The sequence below is a fragment of the Bos mutus genome, chromosome 8 (assembly GCF_027580195.1).
Source record: "Bos mutus isolate GX-2022 chromosome 8, NWIPB_WYAK_1.1, whole genome shotgun sequence".
NCBI classification, from domain to species: domain Eukaryota; kingdom Metazoa; phylum Chordata; class Mammalia; order Artiodactyla; family Bovidae; genus Bos; species Bos mutus.
Genome location: NC_091624.1, coordinates 30,102,368 through 30,114,418, shown reverse-complemented (window position 1 = coordinate 30,114,418; position 12,051 = coordinate 30,102,368). Strand labels below are relative to the sequence as shown.

General features: G+C 40.3%; 1 protein-coding gene across 3 annotated transcripts in view; it reads left to right on the top strand.

The window, feature by feature from the left end:
* ERCC6L2 (ERCC excision repair 6 like 2) overlaps positions 1–12,051 on the top strand; it is a 156,570-nt gene that overhangs the window by 100,405 nt on the left and 44,114 nt on the right. For all 3 annotated transcript variants that reach the window (XM_005895844.3, XM_070375321.1, XM_070375322.1), the window contains one exon: positions 4,266–4,418. In XM_005895844.3, coding sequence (XP_005895906.1) covers positions 4,266–4,418 — 153 coding nt within the window. The remainder of the gene's footprint in view (positions 1–4,265; positions 4,419–12,051) is intronic.

Sequence of the window (12,051 nt, the reverse complement as noted above, 5' to 3'; positions counted from 1 at the left end):
TAAAGCCTTTCCTTGTGTATACTTTCTCTCAGCGTGTCCATTTGATGTTTCCTCATGTCCTAACTCAAGCAGCTTTCACAAGAATGGCACAGAAAGAATGCTGTGCTCTTCTGATCGCATTGTCAGAAGGCTCCTAGTGCCTAGAGGACCTGACCCGCCAGTGATATTAATCTTGATCACCTGTCAAGTTTGTGTCTACCAGCTTTCTCCACTGCAGAGTTACCACTTTTTTCATTTGTAAGTTGATATATGTATATTATGAGAAGATCATCGGAGACCATGCCAATACAGTCAGCCCTCTGTTTCCATGGTTCTTCTTTCACAGATTCAAACAACTGTGGATTAAAGTGACACTTGAATTTTCTCTGTGCTAGCTATTTGTATACCATTTATGTTCAGTTCAGTTTAGTCACTCAGTTGTGTCTGACTCTTTGCGACCCCATGGACTGCACCAAGCTTCCCTGTCCATTGTATTTACATGTATTTATACAGAGTTTGGGCTTCCCTAGTAGCTCAGCTGGTAAAGAATCTGCCTGCAATGTAGCAGACCCGGTTTGATTCCTGGATCAGGAAAATCCCCTGGAGAACGGATGGGCTACCCACTCCAGTATTCTTGGGCTTCCCTGGTGGCTCAGATGGTAAAGAAACCACCTGCAGTGTGGGAGACCTGAGTTCGATCCCTGGGTTGGGAAGATCGCAGAAGGAGGGCATGGCAACCCACTCCAGTATTCTTGCCTGGAGAATCCCCATGGACAGAGGAGCCTGGCAGGCTACAGTCCATGGGGTTGCAAAGAATCATACACCACTGAGCAACTCGGCACAGCACAGCACACAGAGTTTACATTGTATTAGGTGTTATAAGTAATCTAGAGATGATTTAAAGCATATAGGAAGGTAATGCTTAGCTTATATGCAGATACTATGCCATTTCATAAAAGCAGCTTGAGCATGCATGGTTTCTGATATACATGGGGGTCCTGGAACCATACCAAGGGATGAGGGACAACTGTACCCTGTTCCTCATCAGCTTTAGTGTTCATTGATGATTCCTACCTGAATCAGCTACCACTGTGATGGTTTGTCAGATGGTGATTTTTCTGTTTCCATTATTACTTCTTTTATATTTGTTGGCATTTTACCAAAAAGAGAGCTTTCCTTTCTCTTCCATTGATTTAATCTGTGTGGACTCATGGGCTAGTATTTTAGTAACAAATTTTAGGAACACACTGAATATCATGAATTGTTTTTAATGTTCAAACTCATTTTTTGACCAGTGAGAACCCCTTCAAGGGGCCTTCTGTCTCATTTTGGCAAGCTCTCATGATGCTTATTGCACCTCCTTACTGTGGTGGACTGAGTAATCAGATCAGATCAGATCAGATCAGTCGGTCAGTCGTGTCCGACTCTTTGCAACCCCATGAATCGCAGCACGCCAGGCCTCCCTGTCCATCACCAGCTCCTGGAGTTCACTCAGACTCACGTCCATCGAGTCAGTGATGCCATCCAGCCATCTCATCCTCTGTCATCCCCTTCTCCTCTTGCCCCCAATCCCTCCCAGCATCAGAGACTTTTCCAATGAGTCAACTCTTTGCATGAGGTGGCCAAAGGACTAGAGTTTCAGCTTTAGCACCATTCCTTCCAAAGAAATCCCAGGGCTGATCTCCTTCAGAATGGACTGGTTGGATCTCTTGCAGTCCAAGGGATTCTCAAGAGTCTTCTCCAACACTACAGTTCAAAAGCATCAATTCTTCGGCGCTCAGCCTTCTTCACAGTCCAACTCTCACATCCATACATGACCACTGGAAAAACCATATAGTCCTCCACATATACCTGCATCCTAATTCCCTGAACACACCTGGATTATGTGGGTGAGCCCAGTGTAATCACAAGGGTCCTTGTAAAGGGAGGGGGTAGCAGTAGGGTCAGAAAAAGGAAAGAAGAAGGCAACATAACCACAGAAGCAGAGAGTTAGAGAGAATGATGTGAAGATGCCTCATTACTGGCCTTGAAGATGGAGGATGGGGTCATGTACTCTTAACACGGTGACTATTCCTTTTTTACTTCTTGCATATCTTGTATATTGTGAGGAAATCTAAGCATTTCGTAGCCTTGCATGGATTTTTTCTTAAGCTAGAAACTACATTTTCCAAATACTGATATTTTCCCCCTTAGCCTCTTGATTTGTAACAATGGTTTTGTTATAGTTACCCTAGAGATGGATGCATCTGGCCTTCAGTTTTACTTGGGCCACTTTGGAAAACTTAAATTTTAAGTACAAAATAATGTGTCTTTTTTGTGATGAAGCTTTGGTAGGAGACAAAGATTCAGATGAATGCTTACAAATTACTTTGGTGATTATATTTAGTACAACAGTCTGACAATATAGACTTTAAGGAAGTGTTTAAGGAATACCGTGTTTAAGGAAGTGTCAGTAGCAAGCGTAAAATCATCAGTAACTGGGCCGTCAAGTAAATCAGTTGCTGTTGTGATTATGTATTTCCAGGACTATAACCTGTATTTTGGGGACACATATAAAACTAATCAAATCAGTGTATTGATCCATAACTTATTCAAATTTAGGTCCCAAGGGTCTTGTTTTAAGAGGGACATCTGGCAATGAGAAATTGATACAAGTATAAATTTTGTGTTCAGCCAAACTCAGGAATAAATTCTACAAATGATGCTTCCTAGGGGGGCAGCTGTGAGAAAGACACTTAATTTCTCTAAATTTAAGTTCTTTTATTTCTAGAAGGGAGAAGATAATATAGGATTGTAGGAATTAAATGAGAATATAAACATGCTACACATATATCCAATAAATAGAAGCTGTTGTTAGTAAGAATAATTTTAGTCACCTAAAGCAATTTTTCCTGTTGTCGTTCAGTCTCTGACTCTTTTACGACCCACTGGGCTCTAGCCCACCAGGCTCCTCTGTGCACGGGATTTCTCAGGCAAGAGTACTGGTTGTTGTTGTTCAGTTGCTAAGTTATATCCAACTCTTTGTGACTCCATAAACTGTAGCTGGCCAGGCTCCTCTGTCCATGGAATTCTCCAGGCAAGAGTACTGAAGTCAGTTGCCATTTCCTCCTCCAGGGGATCTTCCCAACCCAGGGATCAAAACCTGAGTCTCCTGCATTTCCTGCATTGGCAGGTGAATTCTTTACCACTCAGCCACTGGGGAAGCTCCAAGGATGCTGGAATGGGTAGTTATTCCCTTCTCCAGGGGATCTTCCCAACCCAAGGATCAAACCCAGGTCTCTTACATTGCAGGCAGATTCTTTACTGTCTGAGCCACCAGGGAATACCAAGAATACTGGAGTTGGGTTGCTATTTCCATCTCCAGGGGAACTTTCTAATTCAGGGATCAAACCCGCATTTCCTGCCTTGGCAGGTGAATTCTTCACCCTGAGTCACCAAGGAAGCCCCTATAACAATGAATTATAGTGCCTGGTATGCTGCGGTTCATGAGGTCACAAAGAGTTGGACACGACTGAGCGACTGAACTGAACTGAACTGATAGTACAAATCAGCCTGGTGAAAATCACAAAGTATCACTTCTTACTAATCCTTCCATCAGCAATAGATTGAGGTTATTTTTCACTCTTTGTTTCTTTTAAGAAATGTTAGAGTGTACATGGGATTAATCAAAGTGTATTTAGTTAATATACAGTAAAATATCTAATCAGGAGACACATTAAGTTGATACTAAAGTGGTATATGTCCTTAAGGGTTCCATGTCAGTGTTCTTGCTGAATTCACAATTGTTTCAGGGATGCAATGTGTCTAAACAGTGGTTGGATTTTTGCTGTTAGTTGACAGTGTAACCATGGCCACAATTAGTTTGATACCAATGTGGTTATTGTATAACTACTTTAGATTATAATTTAACTTTGGTGATGTAAGGACTATTTCTTCCAGTTTTAGTACTTTCCATTGAACTAAGAGTCTAGAAAGGAGAAAAGTGTTTTCAAATGTGTGCCTTTTACATTTTACATCAGGTGGCTAGGCCATAGAGAGATATGATCTTGAGTCAGTTGTTAGAAAACAGATAAAATAGGAAATGTAAGATTTTGTTCTTTAATAAGACTGGACAGATTATTTCACCATAATGGCAACATCTGCCAGGGAAATTAAAATAAAATTTCCTCCCTACGGAGATTCTGCCTGCTCGAGCTAAAGCTGTGTATATACAGGGAATGCCAGGAAATTCTGACATATTGTTGGAGCAAACACTTCAAAAATATCTTGTGTTTTTTCTGTTATAGCAACTTCACTGTGTGGTGGTTGGAAGTGAAAATGCCAAGCGATATTTTGAAGCAGTTCAAGGATCAAAAGAGCATCAAGGAGAACTTTTTGGAGTCTATAATCTCTTCAAACTGAGATCCCAAGGGTCTTGTCTTACAAGGGACATCCTGGAGGTGTGAAATTTTTCTTTGATCTTTTCAGTATTTTCAGTATGGTTTTCTACCTCAAGAAAATTGCTGGTACCTTTTCAGAGAAATTTTTGGTTTTCTTCATAAATAAGTCCTATATTTAGAATTTCTACTTTTAGAGAAATTTGAAATGAATTATTATACCTCTAATCTAAGATTTTCCCCATGCATAGTTAAATTCAGATACATATACAAGATAGTATGACCTTCCAAGGCCATTTTCAGACTGGTAAAGAGAAATTTATCATTTGGAAAACAGCTGTTGAAGTCAGGAACTAAAAAAATAGACTTTCCTAAGTAAACAAAAATATAAAATGTGTTTTGATTAAAAGTTACCAAATACTCCCTGAGATGCACTCTCATGTCTTGTGGGGACTTTCTTTTTCTGTTCCCAATAAAAATTACACACCAGTATTTCAAACTCTCCCAGTTGTGTTCATCCTCAGGATACAGATGTTTCTTATTCTTAACAGGATATTTATATCCTTTAAAAAAAACTTTTAAATTCTTTAATATACTAGAATACCAAGAATATTAGCCTATTTTTTAGTTAACATTGATATGAGTATCATGCAATCTTGGACTGTCATTTTTTTTCAATCCCTTCATCATAAAGCTGAGGAAACTGAGTCTTGAAAAACTTAAGGATATTTCCCTTAACTTCCAGGACTTTGTAGTAAAACCTTAATGTACTTCATTTATTTAATAGTACCATAAAAACTGTTCAAGGAGCAATTAGTCTCTGTCCTTAAAGAATTTAGACCATGTTTATGGGATATGGAAGAGAACATTTATATAATGTACATGTAACATTGGTAAGCATATGTTAAGTAAGTTCAGTAGTGGTTCATATGTGATCACCAATGGATGGAGGAGAAGAAGATATATATTATTTGTATGTCGTGAATATTACAGCTGTTATACAATGTCTGATGTATACTGCTGAGTTTTATTTTATAGTAATTATTCGACTCTGAATTGAGTGGCTCATTTAAGGTTCCCCTTTTTCTTGTTTTTTATATGCTGGTTCTTTCATGGACTTGTATTTTCCCATTCCTCTTCTCTAATCATTAACCTTTTCTGTCCTTCAGGCCCCCCTCAGATCGTACCTCCATCACAGAGTACTGCGCAACATACTAATGTATATTCAGGTTTCTAATTTGGGATCATTATCTGTAAAATAGTATTATATTACTTTTCCTGTTTTCTGTTGTTCAGTCGCTAAGTCCTGCCTGGCTCTGCAACTCCATGGACTGCAGCATGCCAGGCTTCTCTGTCCTTCACTCAGTTCAGTTTACTCACTCAGTCATGTCTGACTCTTTGCGACCCCATGGACTTCAGCATGTCCAGGCCTCCCTGTCTATCACCAACTCGCAGAGTTTACTCAGACTCATGCCCATTGAGTCAGTGATGCCATCCAACCATCTCATCCTCTGTCGTCCCTTTCTCCTCCCGCCTTCAGTCTTTCCCAGCATCAGGATCTTTTCCAATGAGTCAGTTCTTCATATTAGGTGACCAAAGTATTAGAGTTTCAGCTTCAGCATCAGTCCTTCCAATGAATATTCACAACTAATTTCCTTTAGGATAGACTGGTTGGATCTCTTTGCTGTCCAAGGCACTCTCAAGAGTCTTCTCCAACACCACAGTTCAAAAGCATCAATTCTTCGGCGCTCAGCTTTCTTTATAGTCCAACTCTCACATCCATACATGACTACTGGAAAAACCATAGCCTTGACTAGACGGACCTTTGTTGGCAAAATAATGTCTCTGCTTTTTAATATGCTGTCTAGGTTGGTCATAAGTTTTCTTCCAAGGAGCAAGCATCTTTTAATTTCATGGCTGCAGTCACCATCTACAGTGATTTTGGAGCCTCCCAAAATAAAGGCTCTCGCTGTTTCCACTGTTTCCCCATCTGTTTGCCATGAAATGATGGGACTAGATGCCATGATCTTGGTTTTCTGAATGTTGAGTTTTAAGCCAACTGTTTCACTCTCCTCTTTCACTTTCATCAAGAGGCTCTTTAGTTCTTCTTCACTTTCTGCCATAATGGTGATGTCATCTGCATATCTGAGGTTATTAATACTCATTATTGAGGATATTGATATTGCCAGGTTATTCTCCTGGCGATCTTGGTTCCAGCTTGTGCTTCTTCCAGCCCAGCATTTCTCATGATGTACTCTGCCTATAAATTAAATAAACAAGGTGACAAAATACAGCTTTGTCATACTCCTTTCCCAATTTGGAACCAGTCCATTGTTCCATGTCCAGTTCTAACTGTTGCTTCTTGACCTGCATACAGATTTCTCAAGAGGCAGGTCAGGTGGTCTGGTATTCCCATCTCTTTCAGAATTTTCCACAGTTTATTGTGATCCACACAGGCAAAGGCTTTGGCATTGTCAATAAAACAGAAGTAGATGTTTTTCTGGTACTTTCTTGCTTTTCTGATGATCCATTGGATTTTTGCAATTTGATCTCTGGTTCCTCTGCCTTTTCTAAAACCAGCTTGAATATCTGGAAGTTCACAGTTCATATACTGTTGAAGCCTGGCTTGGAGAATTTTAAGCATTACTTTGCTAGCATGTGAGATGAGTGCAGTTATGTGGTAGTTTGAGCATTCTTTGGCATTGCCTTCCTTTGGGATTGGAATGAAAACTGACCTGTTCCATACTGTGGCCACTGCTGAGTTTTCCAAATTTGCTGACATATTGAGTGCAGCACTTTCACAGCATCATCTTTTACTAGCCTTCGTTTATCTTTTACTATCCTTCACTATCTCCTGGAATTTGCTCATATCATGTCCATTGAGTTGGTCGTGCCATCTTATCCTCTGCCGTCCCCTTCTCCTCTTGCCCTCAGTCTTTCCCCGCAGCAGGGTCTTTTCCAGTGAGTTGGCTCTTCATGTCAGATGGACAGAGTATTGGAGATTCAGCTTCAGCATCAGTCCTTCCAATGAATGTTCAGGGTTGATTTCCTTTAGCTTTGACTGATTGGATCTCCTTGCTGTCCAAGGAACTCTCAAGAGTCTTTTCCAGCACTACAGTTATAAAACATCAATTCTTTGTGCTCAGCCTTCCTGTTTTCTGCCATATATCAAATTGTTTTGTTCTCTGTTTTTAGTCAGAATAGCCACTGTTCCTCTGTTTAAAAAGTGTTATGTAAGACATTGCATTTGACAGGTTATTAGACAGAAAGTTCTCTTATTCTCTGGTTGTCCTCAATATATGTTGTTTTTCCTCCAAGATTGTTTATTAATGACAGGACCCTCCATAATCTTATATTTTGTTTATGGCAGAATATGCTTAACTTCTCGCTAGGAACATCATTGGCATTCAATTATTAAACTAAATTTTGAATTAAAATTGCTCATTTCTTATCAGTCAGAATTTAGTAGATTCATGTTGTGCTTTTGGCCAAATTATGTTTTAAAATATTATTGGTCCAAGCCCTATATAAGGGAAGCATTTTTCATAAAGTAAAAGAAGTGTTTTACTTCCTGTGATACATTTTTAATTTTTCAAGGTTGTAGAAAAATCCCTTAAAAAATTTTTAAGATATAGAAATTTGAATTTATAGAGTGCTTTTAATATGATTTCTGGGCATTTTAGTTCTATTTTACATTGACTTTTTTTTAATGGTTTCTCTTTAGAATATATATATTGAGAACTAATTTCACAAATATTGAGTATGTGCTAAATGTCCAATATTATACATCATAGAGCTAGGCATACAGAAATTAATAAAATAGATTAAAAGTCCTACCTACAAAAATTTACATTCTATTTGGGAGAAACAAATAATAAAGAGAAAAAATAACTGAATTTAGTATATCATGATGACAGATTCTAAAGATAAATATAGAGCAAGTAGAAGATGAATAAATTCTAGAGATCTAATACACAGCATAGTGAGTATTGTCAACAATACTATGTTATATACCCCAAAACTGCCTAAGGACCAGATCTTAAGTGTTCTCACCACATAAAAGAAATGATAATTATATGATACATTAGAGGTGTTAGCTAAAGCTATGATGATAATCATATTACAGTATATGTGCATGTGTGCTCAGTCATGTCTGACTTTGTGGCTCAGTCGACTATAGCCCACCAGGCTCCTTTGTCCCTGGGTTGCCGTTTCCTACTCCAGGGGATCTTCCTGACCCAAGGATCAAACCCATGTCTCTTGCGTTTCCTGCGTTGCTAGGCAAATTCTTTACCACTGAGCCACTTGAAAAGCCCCCCATTACAATATATAAACATATGAAATTAATACTTTGTAGACCTTAAATGTACATGCTGTAATATGTAAAGTATATCTCAAAAAAAAAAAAAAAAATAGAGCCAGGAAACAAAATGGGGATACTGTAAAGGAAAGAGCATTACAATTTTGTATGGAGTAGCCAAGGAAGCATGCACTGTGAGATTGCAGTTGACTCTTTGAAGAGACAAGGAAGAAGTGTTTTGGACAGAAAAACAATGCAAAGACCCTCAGAGAGGAGCATGCTCAGCATGATTTCAAAATGGCAAGGAAGCCAAAGTGGCCAGAGTGTAGTAAACAAGAGAGCCAAAGATGGGGCCAGTGAGATGATAGGACGCCAGATCCTGCGGGAACTTTGGCTTTGACTTTGAGTGAGAACAAAAGCAATTGGAGTTCTGAATAGCAGAATGAATAGTGTAATCTATACTGTTTATTCTAAAGATTAAGAATTGGACTATAGAAGTACAAGAGCAGAAGCAAGAGCCAGGTAGGGAGATACTGCAACAATCTAGCCAAGAGTTGGTGGTTTGGGCCAGAGGATAGTGGTCTGTACCCTGAGGCAGTGACAGGATCTGCTGATGGAGTAGATATAAGGTATATAGAAAAAGCAATTAAGGATGACTGTATACAGTCAGCAAAAACAAGACTGGGAGCTGACTGTGGCTCAGATCATGAACTCCTTATTGCCAAATTCAGACTTCAATTGAAGAAAGTGGGGAAAACCACTAGACCATTCAGGTATGACCTAAATCAAATCCCTTATGATTAGACAGTGGAACTGAGAAATAGATTTAAGGGACTAGATCTGATAGAGTGCCTGGTGAACTATGGATGGAGGTTCGTGACATTGTACAGGAGACAGGGATCAAGACCATCCCCAAGGAAAAGAAATGCAAAAAAGCAAAATGGCTGTCTGAGGAGGCCTTACAAATAGCTGTGAAAAGAAGTGAAAAGCAAAGGAGAAAAGGAAAGAAATAAGCATCTGAATGCAGAGTTCCAAAGAATAGCAGGAAGAGATAAGAAAGCCTTCCTCAGCGATCAATGCAAAGAAACAGAGGGAAACAACAGAATGGGAAAGACTAGAGATTCTTCAAAAAACTAGAGATACCAAGGGAACATTTCATGCAAAGGTGGGCTCAATAAAGGACAGAAATGGTATGGACCTTACAGAAGCAGAAGATATTAAGAAGAGGTGGTAAGAATACACAGAAGAACTGTACAAAAAAGAGCTTCACGACCCAGATAATCACGATGGTGTGATCACTCACCTAGAGTCAGACATCCTGGAATGTGAAGTCAAGTGGGCCTTAGAGAGCATCACTGTGAACAAAGCTAGTGGAGGTGATGGAATCCCAGCTGAGCTATTTCAAATCCTGAAAGATGATGCTGTGAAAGTGCTGCACTCAATATGCCAGCAAATTTGGAAAACTCAGCAGTGGCCACAGGACTGGAAAAAGTCAGTTTTCATTCCAATCCCAAAGAAAGGCAATGCCAAAGAATGCCCAGACTACCACACAATTGCAGTCATCTCACACACTAGTAAAGTGATGCTCAAAATTCTCCAAGCCAGGCTTCAGCAATATGTGAGCCGTGAACTTCCAAATGTTCAAGCTGGTTTTAGAAAAGGCAGAGGAACCAGAGATCAAATTGCCAACATCCGCTGGATCATCAAAAAAGCAAGAGAGTTCCAGGAAAACATCTATTTCTGCTTTAATATGCCAAAGCCTTTGGACTGTGTGGATCACAATAAACTGTGGAAAATTCTGAAAGAGAGGGAATACCAGACCACCTGACCTGCCTCTTGAGAATCCTATATGCAGGTCAGGAAGCAACAGTTAGAACTGGATATGGAACAACAGACTGGTTCCAAATAGGAAAAGGAGTCTGTCAAGGCTGTATATTGTCACCATGCTTATTTAACTTATATGCAGAGTACATCATGAGAATCGTGGGGCTGGAAGAAGCACAAGCTGGAATCAAGATTGCTGGGAGAAATATCAATAACCCCAGATATGCAGATGACACCACCCTTATGGCAGAAAGTGAAGAAGAACTAAAAAGCCTCTTGATGAAAGTGAAAGAGGAGAGTGAAAAAGTTGGCTTAAAGCTCAACATTCAGAAAACGAAGATCATGGCATCTGGTCCTCTCACTTCACGGCAGATAAATGGGGAAACATTAGAAACAGTGTCAGACTTTATTTTGGGGGGCTCCAAAATCACTGCAGATGGTGACTGCAGCCATGAAATTAAAAGACACTTACTCCTTGGAAGGAAAGTTATGACCAACCTAGATAGCATGTTGAAAAGCAGAGACATTACTTTGCCAATAAAGGCCCGTCTAGTCAAGGCTGTGGTTTTTCCAGTGGTCATGTATGGATGTGAGAGTTGGACTGTGAAGAAAGCTGAGCGTGGAAGAATTGATGCTTTTGAACTGTGGTGTTGGAGAAGACTCTTGAGAGTCCCTTGGACTGCAAGGAGATCCAACCAGTCCATCCGTTTAAAGGAGATCAGTCCTGGGTGTTCATTGGAAGGACTGATGCTAAAGCTGAAACTCCAGTACTTTGGCCACCTCATGCGAAGAGTTGACTCATTTGAAAAGACCCTGATGCTGGGTGGGATTGGGGGCAGGAGGAGAAGGGAACAACAGAGGATGAGGTGGCTGGATGGCATCACCGACTCGATACACATGAGTTTGGGTGAACTCCAGGAGTTGGTGATGGACAGGGAGGCCTGGCGTGCTGTGATTCATGGGGTTGCAAAGAGTCGGACACGACTGAGCGACTGAACTGAATTGAACCAGGGTAGTTATGGGCTTCCCGTGTTGCCCTGGTGCTAAAGAATCCGCCTGTCAATTCAGTAGACGCCAAGAGATGCAGGTTCGATCCCTGGGTCAGGAAGATCCCCTGGAGGAGGGCATGGCAGTCCACTCCAGTATTCTTGCCTGCAGAAGCTCTTGGACAGTGAAGCCTGGTGGGCTACGGCTCCTAGGGTCCCAAAGAGTCGGACATGACTGAAGTGACTTAACACGCATGCACACCAGGGTGTTTGGACTGAGCAACAGAAGACTGGAGTTGCCATATACCTGTCACTGAGGGGTTCTGACAGCTTGAAGAATTCTGGTGCTGCCAGTTACACCTATTATATTTGACTTCTGTTGAAGAGAAAAAAAGGAGTACTAGGAAGGAGGTGCCTCACTCCCTTAACGTGATAGCCTCTGGGCATTGGTAGAAAAGATCTTATTCAGGAGCTCTTTATCATTCTTTTAAATTCACTGGGGGAGATTCTCACTTGTTGCCCTGGGTACCAGGTAATCGGAACCATATCTTTGGTATATTATGAACACTGGTGTATTCATAAATTG